The sequence below is a fragment of the Electrophorus electricus genome, chromosome 10 (assembly GCF_013358815.1).
Source record: "Electrophorus electricus isolate fEleEle1 chromosome 10, fEleEle1.pri, whole genome shotgun sequence".
NCBI classification, from domain to species: Eukaryota; Metazoa; Chordata; class Actinopteri; order Gymnotiformes; family Gymnotidae; genus Electrophorus; species Electrophorus electricus.
In genome coordinates this window covers 19700528-19713832 of record NC_049544.1, presented here as the reverse complement: position 1 = coordinate 19713832, position 13305 = coordinate 19700528, and the positions used below count along the sequence as shown (strand labels likewise).

Sequence of the window (13305 nt, the reverse complement as noted above, 5' to 3'; positions counted from 1 at the left end):
TTAAAATAAGATGAAACATGCATGCACGCGCACACGCACGTTCACATGGACACTACACACACGGAAAGTTAAGAGCTTCAATCCAAAGTCGCATCATGTTTACTTTGACTAAAAAAAAGAAAAAAAAAGAAGTCCTTTTCTGACTGGTGGGTTTTGGCTAATAAGATAAACAGTGGGCATGGACTGTCCTGCAAGGCTTTCTGGGAGTTGGGGCTGTGACATCCCTATCAGAGTGTGGAGGTGGGGCACAGGCCCTGGGGTTTGGGACAGATGGCACCAACATCACAACGAGTCCTTTCAGTCCAAGGAAAGGGAAAGAAGAGAGGAAAAAAGAAAAAGGGGAAAAAAAAAAAAAAAAAAAAAAAAAAAAAGGGGGGGCTGCAAAGTGTTGACACATTCCCTCCATCAATCCATCCTTCCATCACGTCTACGAGGGGGAGAATTTTTTGGCTTGTGCTCGGACTCTCTTCTCATACTCCACTCTGTTCTGACTGAAAGCACACAACAGCGTGCACGTTAACACCTCCCACTCCCTTTGTACTGTGGGTGGCCCCTGAGCATGTGTGCAACTGGCTCACCAGTATATAGTGTAAGCCTCAGCCTGAGCTGGGTCCTGAATGTTCGGCTCATTCAACAGCTCTTGGATGCCCAGCAGAATCTACAAAAAAAAAACAAAACAAAAAGAAAAAAAAAAAACAAACAAAAAGAAAACAAAACAAAAACCCCAACACACAGACACTTTAAAAATCCATGAAAAAAAGAAACACTTCTAAAAACCTGTGAGAAAAAAAAGGAACCGAGTAGTACAAACTACTTGATTATAAAAAGAAATCCAAGCACAAAGCTCTTCAAGTCCATATCCAGAACTGGATTTACTTTTTAATCGCACTAATGAGACCAGCTTATAAAAAGGTATTTTAGCCAAAAATGTTTTAAATTGGACAAAGCTGGTGTAACTCAATGAGACAGACTGGAAGAGCATGCATATGTGCATTCAGAGCACCCATTCAAATAACAACCCAAACCCCCACCCCCCCAAAAAAATCACCATGGCCAAATCACCATTCGCCACTAGTGATATTTTAAGAAGAGTGTGGTGCTTGCAGTCGGACACATGCAGCTCAAGAACCAGGTGTGCAACTGATCATTTCATAGTGATCAAGTGACAGCAGGAAGAGCTGACTGAAGTCTAGAATACTGTTGAAAGCAGACAAGTCACCTGTTTGATTGTGATAGCTGGTCTCCAGTCCTTATCCTCCTCTAGAATGGAGAGACACACAGTTCCTGATGGGTAAACATTAGGATGAAAGAGCGGGGGCTCAAATTTACCTGACAGACACAGAAACAGAGATAAAGACAGACAGGTTAGACACATTACCAACAGTCTCACCTACACTGGTCTAGGGATGATGAAGCTTATAACCACATGCGATTATAAAACCTGTGTTTTTGTTTGTATTAATTAAAATGAGTGAATCTCAAATTTTCCTATTTTGGGTCCAGCAAAACAATCAAGTTGGCTTATATTAACAGTTGTGAAGAACAAGCAAAGCACAAAGTAGAGACTGTGTGTGTGTGTAAAACATACATTTTGGGGGTGATGAAGGGTAGTCATCTTTGAAGAGCATCCTCAACTTAAACAGCCCACCCTCCCATGGAGTCTTCAAATGATACAAAAGTTGACAGAAAAAGAGAGAGAAAGAAAGGGCTTTATACAAGATGCATTTAAAACTTGTAAAGTGACCAGTAGGTGAGCTAACCTTACCCCTTTCTTTCCCGGGATGGCGCATTCCCAATTCATCAGATTCATTGTACCATCGGGGTTCTTAGTTGGTACCGCAACAAAGCCCTGGAAGAAACCATTACAATACAGCTCATCTCTGAGTGACAAATACACATGTTTACTGCTTCCAACAAGTGTTAGGTGCCCTGTGAATTAAGGGGAATACAGCACTGGCAAAAAACTAGAGAATTCTTACCAGATCAACTACAATGATTTGTATACATTTGCTGGCATCATCCTCAAATAAATTGCTGGTGCTGAACGCATAAACACATAACAATTGCATAATACACTTCAGTCTATAAGTGGAGTGGTCAGGCAATTAAAACCTAGAGAGAGACTCACAAAAGGGTGGTCTTTCCGCCATGCTTTGCGCTCTTGTGCAAGTCGACTCAGGGCAATGCCAGACATGACCACTGATCCTGTGGTGGAAAGAGTCAGAAATTAACACATGCTTACAACTGGTTCTAGAATATTAATCAAGCTTTTGATGTTTGTAAACTAGACAAACATCACTCTACAAAAGTCTAGAAAATAATCGTGGCTTTCTTAATGAAATGAAGCTAGCATTTAACTTTGCCTGTATGATCTTTTAAAGATCAGATTAATGACAGGAGAGCAATTAGTATAGGTTTCTACGTGTAGCAACTTTAATACTGTGTTATTTTTACGTTACCAATTACAGCTTTAGTAGCCAATATGTAACGGGAATGTCTGTTGAAAACAACGTAGCTTTTCCCAAGAAATAATAAGGAGTAACAGAATTGCAGTTCATTTATTTGTATACTCTCGCATAACTGGCTAGCTATATGCTACACACGTTCACCCACAACGCAATAAGACAATGACACCAGTCTGGGGTAATTTTGCTCCTCAAAAAAAGTCACTAATCACATTAGAAACCACATTCAGTCAATTCAATTCTGACTGCACAAGTCGCCAAAAGTTACCGTTAGCTCGTTAGCCACAGCTAGCAAAATATTACGCTAGCTAGCCAACATGCTAACTTCCTGGGAGCCATTACAAAAACGGATTAAACGTCTAGCGCAGATCACAAAAGTGCCCGTAGCTCGGCACACAGTTGCAGCTCAGACTAGCGAATAACGGAAAAGTCTGCGTGGCAGCTTTTAAACGCTGGCCGTGAAACTACCTTAAACGATTAGTTCACGTACCGCTTCTATCGACTTTGCGAGAAACTACATCGCAGCAACGCCATTCACGAGCGCGCAGGACAAAGAAACGAGACTTCCTTTGACGCGAGCGCGCATTTCGCGCGGACGGCGATCGAGATTAAAATAAAACGGAACGAATGATTGGCTGACACGACCCTGCGACCGTTAAAAAATGAGCAGTGGTAATCGCCTTACCGCGTGAACGCCAGGCTACTTCGTGACTTCCAGACCCGTCTATTAGAACCGTGCTAGACTCGGGACAAAACCAGTGAAGTTTCCCTCCCGAAAAGACATCCGTTCTGAACCAGGCTAAGTAGGACCACTAGTATAGCACTTATATCGCCTGAAAGGAATAGAAACACCCCAAATTATTTTTCGTATATTATATTCTTCGCTTAAACAAGAAACTAATGCAATGTACAGTGTTGAACGTTTGGGAAATGTATGTGCTGGAATGTAATAATTTCTCAGCCCTTTTGTTTGCTATAAACATTTAGGACAGGCATTGCTTTAGTCCACTGAATATTTTAAGTTGGCGCATATTGACACACGAAGTCCGTTCAAATTGTACAAGAGATGTGCGAATATAAACACATATAAACACACAAGTTTTTTCTTTTAAAAATGGCTTTACTTTACAATAGTTACCCTTTGGCATCGTTTGAACCCGATGAAGTCTCTATGGCAACGATCAACCAACGTGGATAATTGCATAAATAAAAAAATCGCAAGAGGGCGCAAGAGAAACTTCTATATATTACAATTACATAAAAATTCTGTCTTCGTTCAGTCGCTGCAGTTTCTCACATTTTCTAGGCACAGGATTCTAATACGGGAAAAATACAGAGACGCAGAGAGATTTGTTTAAAATAACTTTATAGGATAACAGTCATGTGTGCGTTTGATTGTATAAATGTGGCAGGTTGTATACATGTGTCACGGGGGTGGGGTGGAGGGGATGCGAGCTGTCACACGTGACTCAGAAACTGGAATCATTCACGTGTCCAGGCTCTGTTACAGACATAAGCTTCGATACATGAGTATAGGATTAGGATATGGTACAGAAGAGTAATGAGAATAGTCTTGGAGGAAAAACTATAGCCCAAAGTACAGCTGCAGTATGTGTGTCAGACAGCTGGAGAGAGGTCTGCTCTTCGAGTGAACAGCCATGCATTAAAGACAAAATGATTGTCTCGGCTCCCTGCTTTTATATTTGTTTGTATTTTATTGTTTGCTTTTTTTTTTTTGCCATCCATACTTGCTTTTTTATACTGATAAGATGTAGAAAGTACCTTCCCTTTAAAGATTAAGCACTAATACTCTTACTACTGCTAATAATAATAGTACTACTACTAATAATAATTGTTATTATTATCCCTTTTTGAATCATATGGAGATCATGTTAACCCTGAGGTTAGAATGCACTCTGCAATGCAGAGGCAAATGTCCAATCAACAAACTTAATAAACCTCCAAATCCTGTTGAGGTTCCTTTTGGTCAGTGCCTACTCTTGTTTAGACATGGAAATGAAATGCAGTTTAATCAGCTATCCACCCACCCCAAAATCCTGGACTAATTTTTTTCCCCATCATAAATATTAGCATTCAGGTGTGGTTTGTTACTGGCTCATGTTCTACAGCACTGAAGCTACAGAGGCTTGCCGGGACAGTCCAGCCATAAGGAGGAATAAGCATATTTGCTTTTGCTATCCCTAAGATTCAGACCCACCGTGTTCTGCCCTGCAGAACAGTCTAAAGCCCCCCCTTAAGATAGATGTGGGCTTAAAGCCTCTTACATCAAATCTATGTATTCCAGTTTAAATGTCTTGCACAGTGGCCCTGTGTCCTTTTGGATTATGCTGATACATGAAAATGAAACTTTTTATTTTATTTTATGAAAGACAAGTGTGCTGTTTTATACAGGAAAACAGCCTAATTTATCTGACAGTTATGTCCTCTACCAAAACCTAACTGCTTGGCTTTTTTTGCTATCAATACTGAATGAGAAAGACTTCCTGAAATCACATGCCTAGGGCAGGATGACTGTGCAGGACCTTTAATTTTGAATGAATGTATGGCATACAGAGCCTTGGTTACAGCGAATCGGCTCAGCACTAGAGAGTTTGATGTGTGCATTCTTTGTGCTGAAAGGTGCGTTGCGCTGGAATCGGCGGCCTCCCCACTTTTCCGGAATATTCTGGCTGCAAGCTGATATGCTACAGTGCATGGCTCTTTCAGGAGCTCATATTCTAGATCCTCGTTCCTGAAGCATCTGGGAAACACAGGCGTGCAGTTATGAGCTCAGTCAAAAACACATGCAAAACATTAGCAAAGACTGATAATGCTACATGTGCATTCTATTTACCCTGGCTTTCTCACTTGGTTGGCTGTTGTTACCATAGGAATGGTTGTGAAGCTCCTTGGAGACAACACACAGGAACTCTGCCTGGTCCTCATTGCCATAGTTGTAAGAGGAACCAATGCTAACCAGCTACACACACACACATACACACACACACACACACACACACACACACACACACACACACACACACACAAACACGCATACAAAATGTTAGAGAAGAACCTATTAAATCTGTAATATATTTGGTTTTAAGTTGCCTGAAATGCTGTGGAGAAAAATTAAGTGTAAAAAACAATGTGTGCATACGCGCACACACAGCACATGCACACATGCACATGCGTGCGTGCGCGTACACACACACACACACACACACACACACACACACACACACACACACACACACACACACACACACACACACACACACACACACACAGCTGTGTGATAGAGGAAACATGCTTGGACATGCCCTGACTGTGTGACTGAGGGACTGTTGCTAAGAATTCAGAAACAAAGCTTACCTACATAACATGCATACACATACATGCTCACCCATTAAAAGACATTTACACACCTACATGGTGACACGACGAACAGTTACATGACCATGACAACAACAAAAAAACCTTCAGAATGGCTGGTGGGAAGAACTGAACATGCGGTGATTGACAACAGGACACAGGGGGGATTCTGGGACACACCTCTCTGCTGTGGGCAGGGTGAGTTTGACTCGACTCCTCCCCCTTCACTTCCCGAGACACAATCAGGAGAAACTCTGACTTCTGTGCCCGCCCATAACCTACACTGACAAGCTGGAACAACCAATGAGAGCACAGGGCGGGGGGAGCCCGCATCACACACTGCTATTCAGCTGGAGCCGAATGAGCGACCGCCGTAAAGACGGAGGGAAGAGTACATGAGTGACCACATGAGCCCCACCTGCTCGAACTTCCATCCATCTGACATAGTGGAGACCATCTGAGTTAGTTCCTCCTCCTGACACTGCAACACCCTGTAGACATGCTTCACTGGAGTCTAGAGACAGACATGGAGGCAGAGAATGTATATAACTATGCAATTATTACTACCTCTACATGATTCTCTCTCTCTCTCTCTCTCTCTCTCTCTCTCTCTCTCTCTCTCTCTCTCTCTATATATATATATATATATATATATATATATATATATATATATATAGAGAGAGAGAGAGAGAGAGAGAGAGAGGGCGCTAAGATTATTTTGCTAAAGGACATACAACATAAATAACTTAATCTTCTACACTGTTTGGACAGATAACAAATGCATGGTTTTTGCAGTGGCTAATGTGTTTACTCACATGTACATTCTTTGCATCTCGATCCCTGATTTTATCCTTAATGAGTTTGATTAATGACGTGATGTTGTAGAACTCGGCCTCCTCAAGAGCTCCTGCAACCCACCCCAATGCACAGGTGCCTGATGATTACTCGCCCAGACTCAGACTAAGCTTGGTTTAAGTCTAAGTCTAGTCTCTTAAATGGAGAGTCCTCTTTGGCATTTTAATGTTGTCTAAATGTAGCCAAATCTGTGTCTAAATTAGAGACCCTAATGGCTAATAATAATATTAATAATAACAACAATAACGTTTATATGCTAATACATATTTGTATGAATACATAAATACATAATTAATAAAGCACTTCCCACACATTAAAGGCAGCTGTGTGAGTGAATAAATGGTACCTTCTTCAGTCAGATTTTTGTTGAGGACCAGTTTTCCATGTCTCAGATAGTTTAGCACAGGCCCAAAATATACTGGGTCTCTGTCAATCAAGTATGCCCCCGATTCATCCTAGCAAGCAGAAGGGGAGAGGGAATTCACACACACACACACATACACACACACACACACACACACACACACACACACACATGCACACATTAAAGTTTAACACACTCAAAGAAATAAAAACAGCTTGTTAGAAAAAAAAATACATAAAAAAGCACACATGTAATATTCTTTTTAAAAAATATTTTATTTAAAATCTCTCTCTCTCTCTCTCTCTCTCTCTCTCTCTATATATATATATATATATATATATATATATATACATTTTTTAAATAAAATATTTTTTTAAAAGAATATTACGTGTGCTTTTTTATGTATCTTTTTGTATATATATTATAAATCATACAAGATCTGCTTTCTATTAATAATTTTGTAAAGTATCGCATCATGAGCACTATGCTATACCATATTCCTGCATTATGATACATATATTATTAAGTACTCCAAAAGTCAGATACATATTGTAAAGTATTGCATCACGACCCCAGTAGTGTGATACACATTCTGTAAAGTATTGCATCATGACCCCAGTAGTGTGATACACATTCTGTAAAGTATTGAATCATGACTCCAGTAGTGTGATACACATGATGTATCACACAGTAACCCCAGTAGAGTGATGCACATATTGCGAGGTATCACATGATAACCTCTGAAGTGTGATGCACATATTCTGAAGTATTGCATCATGAATCCTGTATCGGTTTCTATTCTGACACTTGGAGGAAAGCTAAGCTGAAGGATTGCACAAAGAGTTTGCATACAGTTAAGCATTAATGCACAGAGTGGCTTGTGTGTTTGTTTCACTACAGCAGCTCTCTTCGTAATGGAAGCAGAGTGCAATTTATAAATAAAATACAAACATACACACACACACACACACACACACACACACACACACACACACACACAAAGTGAAAATGTACACTGCAGTCGAACAGGAACAGCCACAGATAAAGCTCTAAAAACAGTACAGGCAAAATGACGAAGTAACCATTTCAGCTGTACATCCAGGGTGGTATTAAATAAGGTGGGAAAGACAAATACAAGTCAAAGGTAAAAGAAACACACACACACAAAAAAAAAGGAATCACAACATTGAAACAACAACCATCTCACTTACTGATACTGGAGCTGGAACTAAAAATGTTCACAGCACAGTGATTTTAGAACAGTCCAGAAAGCCACCACCAGAGTCATTGATGGTCCTTCTGCAATTAAGTTTTCTAAGATAAAAAATTTAGACTAGCCAAGACAAGTAGTTATTCATCACAGGCAGGGGAGAATGAGGTGTCTCAGATTTTTGCTCTACATAAACCATGCAATCAAATCATGTGTTATTTTTTAATCAACCCAAACCATTTGTATGCATAATTTTAGAAATCTTGTTTACATTTTACAAATTCTTCCCAGTACAGTAAGCAAAGATTAACAAATAACCATGGCAACTGAAACTGAATGGCAGAAGAAGCTGGCAGACCTCACCACTTCAACTTTACACCCCAGCCCCTTGTCCCTATACCCCAGGCCTTCATTCCTATACCCTAGCCCCTCATTACTATAGCCTAACCCTTCATTCCTATACCCTAGCCCCTCATTACTATAGCCTAACCCTTCATTCCTATACCCTAGCCCCTCATTACTATAGCCTAACCCTTCATTCCTATACCCTAGCCCCTCATTACTATAACCTAACCCTTCATTCCTATACTCTAGCCCCTCATTACTATAGCCCAACCCTTCATTCCTATACCCTAGCCCCTCATTACTATAGCCTAACCCTTCATTCCTATAGCCTAGCCCCTCATTACTATAGCCTAACCCTTCATTCCTATACCATAGCCCCTCATTACTATAGACTAACCCTTCATTCCTATACCCTAGCCCCTCATTACTATAGCCTAACCCTTCATTCCTATACCCTAGCCCCTCATTACTATAGCCTAACCCCTCATTCCTATACCCTAACCCCTCATTCCTATACCCTAGCCCCTCATTACTATAGCCTAACCCTTCATTCCTATACCATAGCCCCTCATTACTATAGCCTTGCCTCTGATCCCTATACAAAGTCAAAGTTATTTACATTGCACTTTTTACAACAGCTTTGTCGCAAAGCATGCTTTACAAATGTCCGAGTCCAAGCCCACAGTGAGCAAGCCAAGGGAAACAGTGGCAAGGAAAAACTCCCTAGAGCATGATGAAGAAACCTTGAGAGGAAACAAGACCTTTCAAGCGGGGGGGGGGGGGGGGGGGGGGGGTATCCTCTGCCGGCCGACAACAGACAGGCCTTCATCCCCTTCATACCCCAGCCCCTCATCCCTATTCTTTAGCCCCTCATCCCATTCAGTGTGATAGCTCCCAAACTGTGGAACTCCCTCCCTCCAAAATTTCCTCTTTCTCAGAATAAATCACAATTTAAAATGCATCAGTTTTGATTTACATTCACCTGATCCTTTGTGTTGCTGTAAACCCAACCCCCTCCCATATGGCTGGTGTCTCACTGTTGTTTTGCTTGATGTCACCCTTGTTTCTGTGTTATCAAATAACTTCATTTTGGCTCATTTTTCTGCCCTGTATTATCATTATTTGACTGTTGTCTTATATATATATATATATATATATATATATATATATATATATATATATATATATATATATATATATATATATATATATATATATATATATATCTTAAATTCTATTCTATTTCTAAAAGAACTATATGTTTGAGAAAAGCACTACATAATAAGACCTAATTGTATTATTATTATATTTGCATTTAAAAGCACATTTGTCCCAATATCAATGATTATCTTTAATTATTGTCATTATTGCAAAACAATTAAACATATGTACCCAGGTACACTATGAAATTTAAAGGTATCTCTCACAATATGAAAAATATGAACACACTTGTTCCACACATGCATGCACACACACAAACAAACATGCGCGCATGTGCACACACACACACACACACACACACACACACACACACACCTGCTTAAGTAGATCTGGTGCAAGCATGGAGCTGGTATTAGAGAAGGTGGATGCATAGTTAATCCGAGTGTGCATCTCTTTTTTCGATTAAAGGCCCAAGGGAACAGGATTATGAGGGATTGATGTGGATTAGGGTTATTTTGAGATTACTGTGTGAGATTAGACCATGAGTAGAGCATGGATAAATGCCAGGGCCTCAAACATCACAACCACAAGAAGCAATCACCACCCCACACATTGCACTAGACCAAAATAGCACCTGAAAACACAAGCAAATCATCTAAAAAAAATACACTTAAAAAAAGCATTTGTTTTTTTGTTCATTTGTTTGTTGAGCAGTGTACAATAATAAACTACATTATTCTGACATATATGTGGGACGTCTGATGACTTTGTTATGTTAGTAGTTATGTCTTTTGGGCTTGATCTCTGGCTTTCTTGAGCAATTTTATGCCTGGCCATTCACTGGGCCAACACTAAATAGAGTTTCACATCAAATTTGCTATGGCCTTCCCCTGAGATTCATCACCCGGAGAACCCCAAGGCTAAGAGACTATGCAAAAGCTCAGTCAAAACATTACCCTCCACTGAAGCTTCCACTGCTGCTGTACCAACGTGTACGTCATGCCGCCTGGCAGTGATTGAACTTCCAAAGTATATGCAACATTTCAAATGCCTTAATGCTTGTAGTGAGATCGCCACAATGTAGACGTTTCAAGACACCAGCAAGTTCATTTTCAACACACATATTTCTCAATACATGCAGCTCAAGGCTTCTTATTGGAAACATGCAAAACAACAATCTCCTAAATTCAAGCGGACAGAAATAGCTTGGCAAAGAAGTAATGAATGACAAAGACCTGATTCAAATGTTGCGTCATCAGACATCGTCAGGTGTCTCAGCCAATAACAGGCAACCTCCACTCAGCCTATTTCACTATGGGAGTGAATTAGTTTGTTGTGTGCATAAGTATGTGAAAGACAAAGACAGTAAACAGCTTAACCTATGTGAATCTTCAGTCTCAGACAGGCAGAACAGCTCAGGTGTGAAACACAGGGTCTTCTTCTGCTGCGAGACTTGTCCCACTACTGTGATGCCATTCATCGAGGTGATACTGTTGCCTGGAAACCATGGCCAAGGGTGGATGGGAGGATGAAGAGACAGCATTCCTATTCTGCTGATGGTTTTCTCCAGCAGACAACCATCTGTTCTTATTAAGCAATCATTGGGTTTAGCTTAGTCTTTGCACAAGCAGTCTTCCAGATGCCTCAGAGGCAGAGATATTTAATTTAACTTTTATTTGAAAAAAATAAAGAAATGTTCACAATTTTAGCTCTCTTTATTTTCAGTAGTTTGATTTTAAAACCAAGACAGCCGATGCTGAAGCATGCCGCTGACATCATCACCACAGGCACCCCAGAACACCTGGACCAATTGCAGCAGAGTGTTCATCCTGAGCAGCCAATGAGAGCGAAGATGGAAAGAGTAAGCCATTCTTTGCTCGACAGAGGAACCCTTGTTCTCAAGTGAAAGAGAGGGACTGTATCCGTGCGTTCAGTTCACACGAGGCTAACCGTCCGAGAGCAAAGCAGCTTTTGGTGGAAAAGAACCATATTGGCAACCCCATTCACACCCCCCTCCCCCCAAAGAATTAATTAATAATAAAAAAAAAATACTACATGGACTTCATCCCTCCCCCAACATTCATTTTGTAAGAGGAGCACTTTATATCAGATAAATGTTTGAATCCAACACTCCCAAAGTGTTCAGTACATGTAAATACATAATCTATAGAAATATAAATGATTCAGTGCCAATTCTTTACTGACAGATTCTATTTCTAAACCAAGACAGTGGGTATTTCAGTTGCTGATTTATATGAATGGATCTCCAATCATGCAAAATTAAGGCCTATTAGTTCTGGAGTCCCCAGTCGCCACTGTGCGCCTGCACGCTCAGTAGTCTGAAACTTCTGGGACTTGAATTACGTCAGCGTTTATTTAAATTAGAGGAAAATATTGAAGTTTCAGTATGAAAGGTTTTGACCCAAAAAAACCAAAACAACAACAACAAAAAACATGCTTATTAGGTGAAAAGACCCCTTGAAGGCGTAACGTTTCATTTTTAAACAAATATTTACAACATATTGCTCGTTTTTCACTTTTAAAAAAAGAACTATGCAAAGCACACGATCTTATTCAACTTTACAATTAACTGCAACAAAGAAACTCTATTTAAGCAAAGCATTTACACAAGATACCTTATCGGAGTCTAGATCGGGGTCCGCTTGACACAGACGGCACAGAAAAGACTTCGGATCTCGGCAGAGCGTCTGTTTTGTGGTCAGGAAATACGTGCCCCCGACATTCAAGCGCACCCACTTCGACGATCTGCTCAAAGTCTGCATGGTCTCTTCCGGAGACGGGAGCGAACAGCGCCGAGACCCGTGTCCGCTGATATCGCAGTTACCCTCGGCCATTTCTCCCTCCGTCCCGGACAGGAAACTGTAATCGTTGGCTCTCCAAACGACCGAAGAGCGCAGCGCACTGAGCGCACAAACCTGGGAGTGTCGAACTGCTGTAAGCGAAAAAAAAAAAATCCGTCTCGCAGTATTCTTAAGTTCCTGTCCGGTTATAGGAAAATATATAATCACCTAGACAGAATTCTTTAAACCGTCCAAAGGCATAGTTATGTTCTGCACGCTTGGTGACTTCTGATAGGTATGTAGATCTCGGAGTAGTCCGGGATGGTAACAGACCACAGCGGATCTGATCTCTGGCTGGACGACCAGAAGTGCGACTTCGGTTTGGGTGTTGGGCTGCTGGTGTGGTCTTCCTGGACACCGCGCAAGAGGGCGCAAGATCTTTACTTCAAGTACATACGTTTAGAGGGAAACACTCGATACTTTGCATTCCATATAACATTTAAAAGGGAAGTGAATTTTGCGTAAAGGACCATCATGAACTCCAAATTGTGCTATTATAAGATGGACTGTGTCACTCAGAGAAGGTTCGCTTTATAAAAGCGAAGATGGAAAGGAGAAGATTGAAAATGGTTCAGAAGCAGCACCTGTCTTTTAAATAAAGGCTAGCATTTCTAATAAAGTATTTCTTTAGGCTTACTTTCTGGTTTCAGTCCAGAAACATTTCAGACA

The 13305-nt window shown here is 40.7% G+C and overlaps 2 protein-coding genes across 6 annotated transcripts; both read right to left on the bottom strand.

The window, feature by feature from the left end:
• Positions 1-48: 48 nt before the first annotated feature.
• Positions 49-3269, bottom strand: ube2ib (ubiquitin-conjugating enzyme E2Ib). Of its 2 annotated transcripts, none has more exons than XM_027011715.2 (7): positions 3151-3269; positions 2129-2205; positions 1766-1849; positions 1589-1661; positions 1220-1329; positions 579-658; positions 49-491 (listed from the first exon to the last, which is right to left on the bottom strand). In XM_027011715.2, exons 2-7 carry the CDS (start codon positions 2192-2194, stop codon positions 428-430), a joined length of 477 nt encoding a protein of 158 aa, XP_026867516.1. In that variant the 5' UTR covers positions 2195-2205; positions 3151-3269; the 3' UTR covers positions 49-427. The 2 variants fall into 2 exon arrangements, with proteins under 2 accessions (XP_026867516.1, XP_026867517.1); XM_027011716.2 differs by lacking the exon at positions 3151-3269 and adding an exon at positions 2956-3049.
• A 921-nt stretch (positions 3270-4190) lies between these two features.
• On the bottom strand, positions 4191-13078 carry kctd5b (potassium channel tetramerization domain containing 5b). Of its 4 annotated transcripts, XM_027011721.2 has the most exons (8): positions 12805-13069; positions 12412-12728; positions 7042-7150; positions 6656-6747; positions 6259-6354; positions 6021-6131; positions 5320-5445; positions 4191-5226 (listed from the first exon to the last, which is right to left on the bottom strand). In XM_027011721.2, exons 2-8 carry the CDS (start codon positions 12628-12630, stop codon positions 5197-5199), a joined length of 783 nt encoding a protein of 260 aa, XP_026867522.2. In that variant the 5' UTR covers positions 12631-12728; positions 12805-13069; the 3' UTR covers positions 4191-5196. The 4 variants fall into 4 exon arrangements, with proteins under 4 accessions (XP_026867522.2, XP_026867523.2, XP_026867521.2 ...); XM_027011722.2 differs by having other exon boundaries at positions 5334-5445; positions 12412-13078; XM_027011720.2 differs by having other exon boundaries at positions 12412-13069.
• Between the last annotated feature and the right edge of the window lie 227 nt (positions 13079-13305).